Here is a 17828-nt window from a genome sequence, read left to right on the forward strand (position 1 = left end):
ATTTTTCTCAAAATACACAATTCCAACTTTTTTTTTCTCAAGACACAAGAATTCCAACTTTTTCTCTTAAAAATACACAAGAATTCCAACTTTTTTTTTCTCAAGTTACACAAGAATTCCTACTTTTTTTTTCTCAAGTTACACAAGAATTCCTACTTTTTGTGCTTGTGGCAGCGGAGAATTCCAATCCTTTCTTCTTATGGTACAAGAGGTTCCCAACTTTTCTTTCTTTCCATGACAACAAACTCTTTTTCTTTTCCCATTTCCTAATGAGAACAACAACCTTACATATTCACCGTAGAAACTGCCTCACTCCATCCCATCAGCCTTAAGCCCCCCTTGACCTCACCTATAAAAGCCTCTCAAACAAAGCAACCTGAATCCCAACCCACCAGATCTACTTCTTCCCCCCCCATTCCCACCTGTCATCTCTCCCCTTACGTGCTCCACCTTTCTCCACAACCTAAAGATCCACTACCGTCCATAGGAAAGTAAGGTGGATTAATGAACCATAAACAACTGGGCTACGTGAGAGAGGAGTACCCAGACAGCCAATTAAGTACAATGATACAGAGGGAATCAATTACAAGAGGTAAAAACGGAGTCTGTAAACGGCTCAGCAAACATGAAATAAGGCTTGCCAGGGAGGATGGGATGGAAAAGAAAAAATGGGGTAGTAAATGATACATAGATAGGATAACTAAGCTGGTTTGGTTTGAAGGAAAGATTTGCAGAAGGTAAAGGATTAATAATATAGAAAATGCGAGGAGTAGAACAGAAATGTGAAGTGTTGCATGCAGTGAAATAGGACAGAATGTTTGAGTGTGTGCGAGGAAGGATGAGAGGGGAATGCACGACAGGAATGAATGGAAGGCTGGGGCGGTGAGAGGAAGGAGTCGATGTGAATGCAAAGACGGAAATAAATGGAAATTCTTTTGTTGCCGTCACTCGCTTGGGGGAAAGCTGAGAAACGTATGTCACGTGAGGATAGATGCAATACCAATAGAGGAGGAGGAAAAGGAGGATTGCAAAAGGAAAACCAATCAGCAACAGACCTTTAGGCAATAGCAAGGTTATTAGGGAACTACATACTAACAAGAGAAAAGGTAAAGATAGATTAACAGAGCAGAGAAGGAAAAGGAGGAGGAGGAGGAGGAGGAGGAGGAGGAGGAGGAGGAGGAGGAGGAGGAGGAGGAGGAGGAGGAGGAGAAGGAGAAGGAGAAGGAGAAGGAGAGGAGGAGGAGGAGGAGGAGGTTGAAGGTACTCACGTGTTGTGGTTCCCGGTCCTCAGCTGGTGGATGAAGGCCGCCAGATAGCGTAGGAGACACAGGTGGTGGAGCGGCAGGCGGCGGTGCAGTAGGCGGCGAAGGCGAGGCACCACGGCCACACTCAACCCAGGTGCTCCTCCCCCGCCTCCGATGCCTACGCCCCCTCCACTGCTCTCGCCATTGTTCTCACCCACACCAGAGTCTGCCATGGGGAGAAACATCGACCTTAGATAGACGAACGACTCAGTGAAGTTAATAAATGTAAATGGGCAACAGGAAAATATGATGTAAGTGAAAGTAAAAGAAATGTAAATGTCATTGCTTATATTTGATGCCTCACTGTAATATGGAAGCTATACAGACGGTATCTTCCTTGTCCAAATTAGGTCGGTATTCTAAAACGTTTCAGCGTCTTTCCTGCATAACATTCAAGACTCTAATGCAAAAAGTCGGAGTTCTCAAGAATGCTTTCATGATTCAAGTGATGATTTAACAAAAATTCTGCATTATCATTTTGAGAATACATCATGAGATCCCGACTAATCATGTCCGTAGCCTTCGTAAATAAAAAAAAATAAATAAATAAAAATAAATAAATAAATAAATAGTCCTCTAAGAGCGTTAAATATGTCTGGTGCTTTATAAAGCAAGTTGTCAATATAGCATCACTTCTTAAGCAAGTATCGGCGATATTCAAAGCGAGAACCGTATCGCAATGCTATATATCGTACGTTCCACATCGAATACAATAAAAGCCGTGTCATGTCTTAACATCAACACCACTTCAAGTCTACAACCACCATCTTTATGCACGTTACTGGTTCTTAAATGGCATGGTGGGATAAACTAGGTAATTAGGCAGTTAGGGCCCAGTCAATGTGGAAGTTATTGAAATTATAATTATGAATTCATGGTTAGAGGTGACAAATGGATACTGATAAGTGCATTTTACACAGGAACTTCCGTCTTGACCTCTCTTAGTTCTTCCCTTACCATCATCATCACTATCGTCTCATCATCATCACTATAATGAAGGAATAAGACAATGGTAACTTGTAGATGGAGATGATAGTTAGATATTGATATGAGCGTTTTATATAGAGACTGTCACATCCACACTTACTTTGATTCCTTCCTTGCTGTTCATGTATTCACCACCACCACCATGAAATAAAACACTGACAGCTTCACTAAGCCATAAGCTTTGTTTCCTGTGCAAGCATGTCAGCCTAATACAACTGTTAATCTAGAGTTTGATCCAAGCAAGATATAAACAAGTGTGGCATTACTTCATAAGCGGTTCTCACCCTGAACTGCACGCCACACGCATCACGCTTCACGATATCCACCTCGGTGATTACTGCACAAAATATAATTCATCATAAAGATGATTAGGTTTTAATTCAATTCTGCCTTCCCGGAAACTGTATGATTCTCTTTTTTTTATTATGTAAGAGGGAAAAACTGGTAAAGGACAATAGAAACTAGAGTTGAAAAAAAAGAAAAGCCCACTAGTTGCCAGTCCCTTTGCAGGTCCGAGAGAGCTTGCCAAAAGGGACCAACGTCTTGAAACCTCTCTCTTAAACACAATCGTATACAACTGATGTTCCTTGATGATATCCGCTTGTGTGATGACCAACTAAAATAATGAAGGACGTGAATGACAGTGAAGATTGTTACTTTTTGCTTTACAGTACTGGATGTTGAGCGTTATTCTTCATCATTAGTAAGTTATCATAACTCACGCCTTACCTAAAAGAAGTAATGAAAGACGCAAATTAAAAAGAATAAAGGTTATCAAGCTTTACTTTGTACACTACAAGCGATGAAAGGTTGCTCCTTATCACACATATAATTCAATCACATTGTATCCGCTTATGCGACACGCAATTCAAAAGAATATACGAATTACATTAAAGATTATTAAGTTTTGCTTTCCTGTAATGGAAGCCGAGTGATTGCTTCGCTTTAACACAAATGCGTGCATGTGTCAATATTTGTCAAGTCAATTAAGAAACAAAAAACCGTCTGATGCCACAGCCTGTATTACAATGGCAACTCTGCATCACTATTACTGATGACTGTCATTCATTTCACACACCGCGAACACCACCAAACACTGCATTGTTCCCACTCATTTCCTTCCGCGGCAGTAAACCATTATCATTACATAATTATTGATGTTTTATTAATGTCCCTTCAAAGCATTACATCATATAAACAAATGCAATATGTTGAGTGTGATAAAAACTCTATATAAAATAAATCTAGTCTAAAGGTGTAATATTTCAATAAAATTATATATAATTAGTTCTCAGATTATTAATAATAACTAATTTGACAATAATATAAACGCGTTATATTTAATTATGAATAAATCTACATAAATACATAAATTCTCTCTCTCTCTCTCTCTCTCTCTCTCTCTCTCTCTGTCCATTTACTTCTTTCCTTCTTTTCTTTCTTCGTTTATTCTTCTCTCTCTCTCTCTCTCTCTCTCTCTCTCTCTCTCTCTCTCTCTCTCTCTCTCTCTCTCAGCCTGGCCAGCAGCAGGAACAGCGAAGAGCCGCGCGAGGCGCCACACACCCAGCCTGCAGGCCGCGGTGGTCCCGTCAATACTGCGTTGCATCGATAATGCCACACACCCACAATTAGGCCAATTAACTCAATAGCTACAACCGCTACGAGGGGCGCGATACCTCGATAATTATGTGGCAGCGACCGCCAATGTGTGTGCGAGAGAGAGAGAGAGAGAGAGAGAGAGAGAGAGAGAGAGAGAGAGAGAGAGAGAGAGAGAGAGAGAGAGAGAGAGAGAGAGAGAGAGAGAGAGAGAGAAGAGTGATGGGAACGGTCGTTGTTAACACGTCACCGTCACCAGAGTCATGGGGTCATCTGAGCTGCATCATTCTGGCTACAGCACCCACCTGACGCAGTTGCAGCAGGTGCAGGGTGATGGAGGGCCGCTCTAATGATACCACAACCAGGTCACTAAACCACGTGATGCTAAACTTTTTAAAACCGTGTCCTAAACATATGCTGGCAAAAATTAATCGAGTGGTAAAATTTAAAGTACCTATGTAATATAGCGACCTTGGTCCTTGCCCTAATTCTTAACCTCTTCAATACAAGGACACATTTTTACCTCGAGATCTGTAAACGATTAGACCATTTTATTGACATTAGTAAGGGTCTATGGAGGTCAGAAGATTAATGGCCACAGTTGTCACTATTTTAATCCCCTACGTAGTTTCTGAAGCTGTATAAAATCACCAAATAGTTAGTACACTGATTATGGAAACGCGTCATGGTACTGAAGTAGTTAAATTATTCTCATAATATATATATATATATATATATATATATATATATATATATATATATATATATATATATATATACACACCTCCTCCTCCTCCTCCTCCTCCTCCTCCTCCTCAGCTTCCTCTTCCTCCTCCTACTACTACTCTCATCAACACCATTACAGCTAATGAGTGATAAAACGCGCCTCATTTCCAAGGGCTTATCTGAAATGTTCATACGGACAATCTTTTGAACACTTGGCAATACACATCCATCAGCCTGTTCAATTCGGGCGGGGAGGCGAACAGCGCGGGACTGGTTCACCTCAGGACTGCCTCACACACTGCAGTTAATGAGAGCGACCTTCCGGGCAGCGCGTCGTGTGACCATGCAGCAAGCCAGGGAGCTGTACACAAAAGCCACATTTGTGTCTCCATTCAATATTTCCCTGCACACACTTTGAGCCTGTGCCAGTTTTTGCCGCCAAGCTCAGGTGTAGCACTGTCAGATTGTCTAGTCTTCATCCTTTACCAATTTAATCCCAGCCAACAAGGCGTCCAACAGCTGCTGTCAAGTATTTACTTCATATATTCACTATTTTGTAAACACTATATCATCACTTCCACGTCAGGTAATTACTGACGTGCAACAATTTTGCTTGATATACGAACATGATGAGCCTTCACTCCCCGCTGAGCATAACGCGGCGTTAAGAGAAGCACTGGCAACCATCACACCAAGGCGAAGCGGGAGGACCAATGCTCCAGGCGTGGAGAGCTTGGCTGTTTATGTGCTGCTGGTGATGCTGCAAGTCATGCTCCATGGAACACACCCAACAGCACCCACACATGAGTGATGGTAAGGGCTAGATTAGGTTCCCATCAGCAAAAGATGAGCCAAGGAGACAACAAACCCTTGAGGGGAACGATGCTGAAGAGGTGAGGCCTGGCCACCGTCAAGACGCCATCCCTTGTTCTAAGTTGCTAATACTGATCTTTAAATAAATATATAATCTACTTTAAAGTATAATTTATTCTAAAATTGCCCACGACAAAAAAGTATATAAATTCATAAATATTTTCTTTTTTGTAATAAAAGGGATAATACTATTTCCATGACTCCAAATCGTTAAGAAGATGAGATTACAGGATAGTTTATTGCAAGCAGGAAGTCATAAAGCGTGGAGTAATTAGTGTTGCCACGCAGGATGATCCCACTGAAGCACCACGGACAACCTTGAAAACCCGCTACCAAACATGTGAACGCGTCTCTTCAATCATCTCAGTCTTTGCTTCCCAGACCCCTCTCAGCGAGCCAGGGTGCCGCGTCCTGTGTATGGTGAGGTGTGTCGCAGCGGTCAAGGAGCGGCGCAGGTGCAGACAGAGGGCAGAAAGGCACAGGTCACGGGAAGCCAGCATGAGTCACCGCAAACCAGACACACACAAATAATCCACCTTTGTCGGGATCAATATGCAAACACATTCGGTCTATTGCGTCTCCATAACTTTGCCCGACATTTGCTTCCGCTTTCTTCTTTTTTCTTTCACATTCATGCCTCGCTTCCTTCCCTCGTGAGTAAGTCCAGTGCCCACAACATGATCCTCTCCTGGCTGGATTAAGATGCAAACATGCTCTATTTGAACTCTATGACCTGCCTCCATCATTCTCTCTCTCTCTCTCTCTCTCTCTCTCTCTCTCTCTCTCTCTCTCTCTCTCTCTCTCTCTTTAAGAGCAATTTCCTTTGATATTTGGTATGTCTTTTATGCACGCTAGAGTGAATGCGCCATTATGAATTATTACAGTCCATTCGATCTCTATTGCCTTCCGAGGCACACTCAATTTTCGCTTTTCATTTGAAGTTCGATTTCTTTTTATTCTTCACTTTTTTCTCTGGAGTATGTTTTATATGGCCTTTTCTCATACTAGAATGCGTCACCATAAACAAGTTAATGCGACACCAACCAATTACTGCCGCTCACACCATCAAGCACGTGCATCAGTTATAGAGGCAGTTGAGGACGAGAAACTGAGGTGGAATGGCCATGTGTAGACGAGGGACGATGAGCACGGGGAACGCTGGAGATAGACCCGTCAAGGAGAGGAGATGAAAGAGAAGGTTTTCAGGATGCACTGAAGGTTGAAAGAGGTTGAAAAATGTTGAAGATCCGTAAGATAAATTAAAGAGAAGACTGGTCATGTGGAGTGGCTTGAAGATACTACCAAGAGATCAACATATCCTATACACTCCGAAAAGACGGTAAGTTAGTTGCTATACGTTTCTCCTATCCTGGTTTAAGGGCGGGATTCATTACCTACAATGATCTCAGACTACAGGAACATTCAAAAGCTCAAGTGGACTTGAATGTAAACTCAATATTGTCACCGACTGATCCTCGTAATGCCATGAGAAAAAGTAGACGGCAAAAGACCAACACAACACACCCCATAGCCTTTTTAAAGTCATGGCGCCAAAGAGTTATATTTCCAAAACCGCCATAAATAATTATCAGACCACTACATGCTTTCCATTTTTAGCTTATGAGGCCGCCGTGGTACAGTGGAACCATGCGTGCTTTGGGATCCGAGTGGTCTCCAAGCGCACGGGTTCGAATCCTGTCCACGGTCCGAGTGTAGGTTGGGCTTCCTCACTCGGAGCAACGGTTTCCTAGCGGGTGGGCTTTGAGATAGGGGGTACACAAAAAGTATCCCCTTTAGCCCAGAAATTCCCGTGAAAAGCCCACATGGTATAAAAAAAAAAAAAAAAAAAAAAAAACAACAAGAAAGGCAAGATGTTCAATGTTTTATTCTGAAGATAATTCTTATATTTCAGCAACGCACAAACAAACAAACAAACACACACACACACACACACACACAAAACACACACACACACACACACACACACACACACAGAATCATACCGGTCTTCAACACACAAATTACAGCAAAGACCGTGACCGCCTTAACACAGTCACGGAAGTCTCCCAGTAAGACTAGGAACAAGATTGGTCACGGTCCCGTTGCTCAGATGTCACGTGTTCACCTGGCTACCGCGCAGTGCACAGAGGATGAAGGGTTGGCTTTGGGAGAGGCGGAGGTTGTGACGATATGTTTGGATTCAAGATGTGTAAAAACAACTCCGGAAATGGTGAGACTTACGCGACATTCACTGATTAGGAGGAAACACATGTTAAAACTGATAGGCGTGTGACGTGTGGCAATATTTACACGTTTGTGATGTGTACTGAAAAGTTTGTAGAAATATAATATGGTAAAAACGTAGGAAAGTAGATTACTAGACACGTGCTTCCTATGAAAACCAACTAAATAAATGAATAAAATGAATAAAACAAGTAAATGAAATAAATCAATACGATGGATCCTAAATGTTAGTTCAAGAAGAATACAGGTAAACAAACTGATGAAATACAGGTAAACAAACTGATTAAACTGACTAACTGACTGACTGATTGACTGAAGATTTTAATAAAACTGCAAAACCTTGACCATACAACGTCCAGTAAAAGTAGAAATGCTTAAAATGAAGTGGCGCAACAATTGTAGAAGTGAGATGCTTGGACAAGAGTGGCCAGCGAGTATATAGGGAGCAGCGGAGCCCGGCACAGTACTATGGCGGAAAGGGCAAAGGAGTGTGTTGAGTTGGTGCGATAATGTAAAATCAATACAAGAGATAATGTCAAGTGAGGAGGAATGTATAACTTAACGTCATGTAGTCACACACACATACATACACATTCAAACTTGATTCTTCTGATTAACTCAAACTTATTTCACTTTTATCTCGAGACATATATCGTATCTCATCTCACCTCATGTCACCACCTTTTTATCTCACCTCATCTCATACCATTTTCCTTACCTCATTTCAAATTACCTCCATTCCCCTCATCTCAAGGTCATCTCCTCATCTCAAGTCATCTTCCTTTCTCTCATGTCAAATCTCCCTTCTCTTTCCTCGTCATGTCATCTCAAATCATCTCCCCTTTACCTAAATTAATTTCTTTTTCCTTCATCTCAAATCACCTTCCTTCACCATATATCAGTTAACTTCACTTCACTCTCCTAACCTGATGTCATGTTACTTAACGCTAACCTCACCTCACCTCATCTCACTTCACTTCACTTCATTTCATCTCTCCTTCCCCTATCTCCTCTCATCTCACTTTACCTCACAAAATCTCGCGCTATTTCACCTCATGTTACTTCCCTTTCCTCTCCCTACCTCGCCTCATCTCATCTCATCTAACTTTACCTCACTTCATCTTAGCTTACCAAACTTCACTTCACTGGCTGATTCACAAGATTCTTAAGGAAAGTTCACTCTTTTACTCATAAACTTCTTGCACTGTTAGTTCATTTCCTTTTTTTATTCCAAACAAGTTCCTAAACTTTTTTTTTTCCATATTACCTAACCAAACAAGTACAAGTCAGTATCTTCCCACAACTTTCTAGTTCCTGGTGTTTTTTCTTTATTATTTTTCATCTTGCTTCGTTCAGATGTGATCCTATGCACACACACACACACACACACACACACACACACACACACACACACACACACACACACACACAGGGAATATGTCCCAAAATATAGACCTAAAGAAGAAGGAAATAAAGATTGGTTTAATGCAAGGTGTGCTAGGGCAAAGGAGAAACGATATGGAGCATGGAAAAGGTGGAGAAGAAACAGAAATCCAGAAAATAAGGAAAACTTCAAAACAGCAAGAAATGAATGATGCTAAGGTGAGAAAGGTAGAAGAAAGGAACTATGAAAAGGACATTGTCGAAAAATGTAAGGAACAACCAAAATTGTTCTACAGATTCATAAATGGAAAAATAAGACAAAAGAAACAATAGAAAGGTTAAAAGGAGAGAACGGAATGGTGGAAGACCCAAAAGTATGGCAGAACTGTTAAATAGTAAATTTCATGAGGTCTTTACTAAGGAATCCAAATTTGAAAGACCACAGGGTAATAGAGAGACTGTCTATATGAAAGAGATTAAAGTAACCAAGCTTGAAATAAAAAGTTGATGACGGAATTGGATGAGGAAAAGGCAATGGGACCGGATGAAGTCTCAGGCAGAATACTGAAAGAATGTAGGAAGAACTAGCAAGTCCAATATACAACATCATAAAATGCTCAATAGAAAATGGAACAGTGCCAGTGGAGTGGAAAAGAGCTGAGGTGGTTCCCATATATAAGAGCGGAAGGAAGGAAGAACCTTTAAATTACAGACCGGTATCACTAACTAGTGTAATATGCAAGATGTGTGAAAAGTAATAAAGAAGCAATGGATCGAGTTTCTTGAAGACAACAAAATATTATCAAATAGCCAATTTGGTTTTAGAAAAGGTCGGTCATGTGTAACAAATTTATTGAGTTTCTACTCTAGAATAGTTGATAAAGTACAAGAGAGAGAGGATGGATTGACTGTATTTATTTAGATTTAAAAAGGCGTTTGATAAAGTGCCACATGAAAGATTACTATGGAAGTTAGAGAGAAGGGTGGCTTAAAAGGAAGCACATTGAGATGGATGAAGAATTACTTAAGGGGGAGAGAAATAAGGACGATAGTTAAAGATATGAAGTCCAAGTGGAGAACAGTAGACAGCGGAGTGCCACAGGGGTCAGTATTGGCACCAATACTTTTCTCGTATATATAAATGACATGCCAGAGGAGTGAACAGCTACATAAATCTGTTTGCGGACGATGCGAAACTGTGCAGAGTCATTAAACAAAAAGAGGATTGTGAAATACTACAGGAAGACTTAAACAAGATCTGGAAATGGAGCAAAAAATGGGAGATGGAATTCAATGTGGACAAAAGCCATGTCATGGAAATGGGAAAAAGTGAAAGACGACCAGTGGGAATCTATAAGATGGGAGATGGAGTAGAACTAGAAAAAGTAAAAAAGGAAAAGGACTTGGGAGTGACAATGGAAGAAAACAATCAACCGGTAAGCCATATTGATAGAATTTTCAGAGAGACATAATTTGCTAAGGAATATTGGATTAGCATTTCACTATATGGACAAAGAAATGATGAAGAAATTGATAAGTACTAAAATAAGACCTAGATTGGAATATGCAGGAGTTGTGTGGACTCCCCATAAAAGAAACACATAAGAAAATTGGAGAGACTACAAAAATGGCTACAAGAATGGTTCCAGAATTTAAAGGGATGACATATGAGGAGAGACTAAAGGCTATGGATCTACCAACCTTGGAGCAGAGAAGAGAGAGGGATCTGATACAAGTTTATAAATTGATTAACGGAATGGATGAAGTGGATAATGAGAAACTGATCCTGAGAGAAGAATATGACATTAGAAGCACAAGATCGCATAGTAAGAAACTGAGGAAGGGAAGATGTCTGAGAGATGTTAAAAAATTTAGTTTCCCGCAAAGATGTGTTGAGACTTGGAACAGTTTGAGTGAGGAAGTGGTGTCAGCAAAGAGTGTACATAGTTTTAAAGAAAAATTGGATAAGTGTAGATATGGAGACGGGGCCACACGAGCATAAAGCCCAGGCCCTGTAAAACTACAACTAGGTAAATACAACTAGGTAAATAAATACACACACACATGACATAGAGATGACACACCGCGTAGTGTAGTGGTTAGCACGCTCGACTCACAATCGAGAGGGCCGGGTTCGAGTCCCGGTAAGCGGCGAGGCAAATGGGCAAGCCTCTTAATGTGTGGCCCCTGTTCACCTAGCAGTAACTAGGTACGGGATGTAACTCGAGGGGTTGTGGCCTCGCTTTCCCGGTGTGTGGAGTGTGTTGTGGTCTCAGTCCTACCCGAAGATCGGTCTATGAGCTCTGAGCTCGCTCCGTAATGGGGAAGACTGGCTGGATGATCAGCAGACGACCGAGGTGAATTACACACACACACACACACACACACACACACACACACACACACACAGAGTTGTAATCCTGCCCTAGAGATTACTGTGCGATGCTTGTTACGCTAATACAATTTTATAAACAGAGAAAACTTTAAGTCGTATCACCAGTATTATTCTTCTCACGGTAACTCATTCTTTACGGTAGCATAGCTCTAGCGTGGCGTAACTTTAATACCTGACTACCAGTGCCTTTCAAGTCATCGTCAAGTGTTTACAGTCGAACACAGCAGTCGAGCTCGCCATTTCACCACGACCGTACATACTATCATTTCATGTAGTTATGTATATTCCAGATGTCCTGAGGCATGTAAATGGTTCCCTTATCCTTTTGACTGCTACGGTGTCTTAAATTTAATGAAGGTTGAGTGGAAGTTTAGAGTAATATTTCGCATGACACCGCTGACAGGGAAATATATCAGTTCTTGTAGATGAATTTTTGTCAGTTAAATTACATACAGCTAATGAAACTATGTAGCGTTTCTTAGAATTTCAGAATACACACTTAGGGTACAACATGGAGGGAGACCGATGGCAATGAAAGGAGACAGTGTCCTACAAACACATTAATGTACCTTGTTCCTGTCGTTTATTTTTGTCAATATAATTATCTAAAGCTGATGAGATTATGTAAAGTGCTTAATACAACTTTAAGATGCATGTTTAGATAATGGTTTCGTAAGACATCAGAGACCTTTTAGAGTTGTGGTTATATTTTAGTCAGTATAATTAACTAGAGCTGATTTAATTATGTAAAGTGCTTAACAAAAGTTAACAACGTATATATATATATATATATATATATATATATATATATATATATATATATATATATATATATATATATTTTTTTTTTTTTTTTTTTTTACATTACAAGGGCACTGGCCAAGGGAAAACAAAGTGTTGGAAAAAAAAATCCCGCTGGTTGCCAGGCCCTGTTAAGAGGAAAAAAAAAAAAAATCTAAAAGGAGGGTCCAGTTAACGTAAGAGGTGTCTTGACACTCCTCTTTTGAAAGAGTTTAAGTCATAGGCAGGTGGAAATACAGACACAGGTAGAGAGTTCCAGAGTTTACCAGTGTAGGGAATGAAGGAGTGAAGATACTGGTTAACTCTTGCATTAGGAAGATGGACAGAATAGGGATGAGAAGAAGTAGAGAGTCTTGTGCAGCGAGGCCGCAGGAGGGGAAGGCATGCAGTTAGCAAGTTCAGAAGAGCAGACAGCATGAAAACAGCGGTAGAAGACAGATAAAGATGCAACATTGCGGCGGTGACTTAAAGAATCAAGACAGTCAGTTAGAGGAGAAGAGTTGATAAGACGAAAAGCTTTAGATTCCACCTTGTTTAGTAAAGCTGTGTGTGGATCCCCCAGACATGAGAGCCATACTCCATACACGGGCGGATAAGGCCCTTGTACAGAGCAAGCAGCTGGGAGGGAGAGAAAATGGACGAAGACGCCACAGGACACCTAACTTCTTGGAAGCTGATTTAGCAAGAGTAGAGATGTGAAATTTCCAGTTTAGATTTTTAGTGAAGGATAGACCGAGTGTGTTTAATGTAGAGGAGAGGGAAGTTGAGTGTTATTGAAGAAGAGAGGATAGTTGTCTGGAAGGTTATGTCGAGTAGATAGTTGTAGAAATTGAGTTTTTGAGGCATTGAACAAAACCAGGTTTTCTCTGCCCCAATCAGAAACAAGTGAAAGATCAGAAGTTAGGCGTCCTATAGCATCTCGCCTTGAGTCATTTAATTGTTGTTGGGTTGGGCGTCTGTTGAACGCTGTTGAATAATGCAGGTGGTATCATCAGCATAGGAGTGGATAGGGCATTGAGTCAGATTTAGGAGATCATTGATGAATAATAGAAAGAGAGTGGGTGATAGGACAGAACCCTGTGGAACACCACTGTTGATAGTTTTAGGGAAGAACAGTGACCGTCTACTACAGCAGCAATAGAACGATCGGAAAGGAAACTGGATATATATATATATATATATATATATATATATATATATATATATATATATATATATATATATATATATATATATATCACTATTTCGTAACATACCACTTACAGATAAACCCGATAAAGCTCCTAATTATACTTTTTTGTCAGTATAACAAACTAGAGCTGATTAAATTACGCAAAATGCTTAATAAAACTTTAGAACGCTCATTTACACCAAGATTTCGTGAAACGGCACTGAAAAATACATCTACTAAAGCTAACAGTCATATATTTGTCGTTAAAAACGGCCATGGTTGACGGAATTATGCAGTGTCGTGTGATTAGCGGCGCAAAGGTCAGGCAGGCAAAGTGAGGGTGCAGGGCGGCACCGCAACCCCAGCATGGAGTCTCATACCGCTGCCACTCGGACCGTTATAAGGATGGCAGGTAAAACTGACCCTTTCTGCAAGGTGGGCATGGGATTCCCTGAGGCGCGGTCAACTTTCTATAGAGTGACATTACACAGACTTGAGAGCATGGTATATTTAGCAGCGTCTCTCTCTCTCTCTTTGATGTGTGTGTGTGTGTGTGTGTGTGTTCTATGGAGAGACATTTCCTCAGATAGAAAATGTACCAAGCTATCTTTCTTAGACACACACACACACACACACACACACACAGTGCAGGATGTCCACAGTTAAAAATAGACATATTATTCATCCCCCTCGCTACAAGCGCGCGCGCACACACACACACACACACACACACACACACACACACACACACACACACACACACACACACCACAACACGTGGACCCGCAATGGCCGTGACCACAGAGATAAGAGAACATTATGATGACTCGTATATAACTGACAATAACAGTACGGGGGAATGAGGGGCGTGAGGTATTACGGAATGAGTGTGTTGCAAAGGAAGATGAGTGACGGAACATGTGTTGGGGGCGGGCTGGAGGGGATCAGAGAAGGGTGTAGCTAACTCACCATCGGCCAACTGCAGGAGAAGGGGAGCCACGTCGCTGGGCAGAAGTGGGTGAGGCAGCTCGTCCAAGAAAAGGCGCAGCAGTCCCGTGGCTACTGCTGAGTCCGAACCTAAGGGGAGTGAGGGAAGCTCTTACTATGTGGCACTCCTTTTCCATGAGAGAGAGAGAGAGAGAGAGAGAGAGAGAGAGAGAGAGAGAGAGAGAGAGAGAGAGAGAGAGAGAGAGAGAGAGAGAGAGAGAGAGAGAGAGAGGATAAATATGGATAAGGAGAAAGAACCATACAAGTGCAAGCCAGATCCTGTATACTCGTACATATACAACACACACACACACACACACACACACACACACACACACACACACACACACACACACACACACACACAAATAGCGCCATAACTACAAAACTGCACTGTAACTTTACCATAACTTTCTGATCCATCCCACCTGCTGCTTTAAACTTCGCCAAATTTCATCCAATATAGCCTCGCTGCAGCCTTCCAACCTTCCAGCACTGCCAACTCCCCACAGCACTCATGATTCACCATGCTACAACACCCCTCCTCCTCCTCCCTCACTCCTATCAGGCGGGTGTGACGGAAGGAATGCAGGCAGAAGCGGTGTCATCAGAAGCACATTTAGTCATTCCTTCTTAGAACCAGTATCTCCCCGCTTGCCCTCATCCACTATCTCGCCCCTTCCCCTCAGCCCCCATGTTGTGCAGACTTCCCGGAACCCCGTTAAGGAAGATCAATACGTGAAGCTTCTCGGCGTGTACAATCCTGCAGCTTCTACGCCTCGATACAAAGCGTGTTGCGTGTTGTTCTGCAGCGCGGCACGTGAGAACAGAATAGCAGGAATGATTATGACGATTCTGAAAGACATATGCGCCGCACTTCCACTACTTTTAAGACTTAAAGTGCCATGGGTTTTTAAGTGTGGTTTAATTGTTCCAGTGGCAGATTGGTAAAATTTATATATTATTTACAGGAAAAAACACTCACTTAAGAACCCGGCTAGTCATCTATGTGGCCACTGAAAATAAATTTGAGAGCAAATCGTTTCTGAATAAATGTCGATGTATGTATTCTGAAACCCTTAGCTTTCTTACAACTATATTCAAAGACAACAAAGGCCATTCGTCGGGTTCTCTAGAGCGTATCTTTTTACTATACAACTTAATTTCTCTAAATCTGTGTTAGGAGTTTATCTGTTTTGTTCCAGTAATGATGAATTTGTGGTGAATAAATCTATCTAATCTATTCATAATGTAGAAATTTCGTAAACCTGTAACTAGAAACATCAAGACACTCTTAAAAAAACAGGTGAATCTTGAACTAGAGCCTTCTGAAAGTAATCAAGGTGCAGCGTAAGTTTGTATGGTCCTAAGAGGCAGTGGTAGTTTGGTAGTGTGGTACAGTGGTCCGGCTGGCACACGTGAGTATAGGTAAAAGTAGACGCTGATGGTAGAGTTAGAAGGCGAGCCAAAATTAGCAAGAGGATGAGTGATGCGGTAATGAGAGTCCATCAGTGCACACGGAGTGTTACTTAACCCTTTAACTCCTTCTATGGCATCGTCTCCGCTCAATAAAATGGTAACCTAATTCTGAAGAGCATCACTCACGGCAATGAAAAGTGGGCGATTTTTTTTCTCCAAAGCATGTAACCATTTTTGTATCTATTTTCTTTTTATTTATTTATTTATTTATTTTTTTTTTTTTTTTTTTGGGGTGGAGGGCGAGGGTGGTCAGTAAAACTGTTCGGGAATACTCAAATAAAATGTCATTGGAGTTCAGAGTAAAGAGTAGTAGTGGTGGTGGCGGTGGTGGTGGTGTTAAGGAGCGCTGTTTTTCCTCTTTTCTTTTTCAGCGTGTACATGATCATTTGTGCGTGATGGTACTGGAGTGTACAGGAAAGGTAAGATAAGGTTAGTGATGCATTAATGAAGCCCCATCTACACAGGGAAGGTAGTTAAGGTACTGTGGTTAGGTGTGCTCTGGAGTCAATAATAATCAGTCTCTATAAGTTAACTTATAACAGCTGTTTACGTTAGATCACGACGTTTATTCATTTATTTATCAAATTTTTTTATGTATAATGAGAACCAATTTGTCATTCATTTATAATGAAAAAATTAAACAAGAATCATAGACAAGATTTTTTTTAAGTGAATTGTTATATATGACTGGTATACATAATGGATGTTCTTCTGTGGGCCAATTATTCTACCTGTCAGTGATTTCAATTCAAGTCATTCTCTATGATAATTACATCACTAATAGAGAAGACATCCACCAATTCTCGCAGCAGCAGGAGACTGGCCGCTGTGGAGGCTGTGTGTGCATGCTCTACTCTGTACTCGCTACAACCCTTCCACTGCTATGGCCGATTTTGTTAACATTCCCCGTGAAAATGATTCACAACGACACAAAGAGGAATAGAACGTCTTTACGAGGCTAGAAAACTGTATGGGAAACTGTAGTGCAAAAATCACTATAAATGTTGTAGGTGCTTATGGGAAAAAAATAAATAAAATAATACGTAAGCTTAGCATTGAAAGTAAAAGAAACACCACACTCACTGGCATCACAGCCCAGGACACAGCCACGCTTACTGCACGTCCTAACAAATGATGGGCGGGAAAAAAAAAAAAAAAACACCAATCGAGACTGACAGATTGAGAATTTGTAATGCGTCACTCTGGGATCAGATGACCTCCATGACGCACACACCCTGGGAGAGGCTTTTGAGGAGGCCCAGTCACGGTGACGCATGCAGCTCAGAAATGTGACGGGTGACATACTGTGACTAGAGGATTGATTCAGAAAGCGTGTAGCGGAATGGTTGGTGGATGAAGCGAGGGCAATCGGACACACGGTGGTGATGAAACGAGGGGCAGGGCACAGAGGCAAAGCGGGTGTTGGGTGATGCAAGTGGCGCGGGCGACGGATAATTCAATTCAGGTGAGGCATGTTGTTTTTCAAGTTCAAATTTCAAAGAACAGAGGAAGTTAGAAAAAAAAAATTAAGCAAAGCAAGTACACAAAAAATTAAATGCAAGCGACAAGGATAAAACGAAATAAAACAGGTGAACCTTGCCAAGAGCGCGCGCGCGCATACGCACACGTACACACGCACGCACACGCGCGCGCGCGCACACACACACACACACACACACACACACACACACACACACACACACACGAGGACTACAACAGTACTTAAGGAGCCAGACAATAGGTAGAGGAAGAAATTCACACAAATAGATTACTTTAATGGGCACAGCAGACACCAAGAGACCCTTTGGCATATCACGATTTGCTGAAACTACGCAGGGAAGGAGAGGGAGGCAGGCAGACAAGGAGGCAAGAAGGGAAGGGG

General features: G+C 41.5%; 1 protein-coding gene across 12 annotated transcripts in view; it reads right to left on the reverse strand.

The window, feature by feature from the left end:
* The window catches only part of LOC123498625 (protein FAM13C-like), a 246482-nt gene that overhangs the window by 164828 nt on the left and 63826 nt on the right, over window positions 1-17828 (reverse strand). For all 12 annotated transcript variants that reach the window (XM_045245915.1, XM_045245919.1, XM_045245916.1 and 9 more), the window contains 2 exons: window positions 14450-14557; window positions 1269-1470 (listed from right to left, as the gene is read on the reverse strand). In XM_045245915.1, the coding sequence (XP_045101850.1) occupies window positions 1269-1470; window positions 14450-14557 (310 nt within the window). The remainder of the gene's footprint in view (window positions 1-1268; window positions 1471-14449; window positions 14558-17828) is intronic.

The sequence above is a fragment of the Portunus trituberculatus genome, chromosome 48 (assembly GCF_017591435.1).
Source record: "Portunus trituberculatus isolate SZX2019 chromosome 48, ASM1759143v1, whole genome shotgun sequence".
Taxonomy (NCBI): Eukaryota; Metazoa; Arthropoda; class Malacostraca; order Decapoda; family Portunidae; genus Portunus; species Portunus trituberculatus.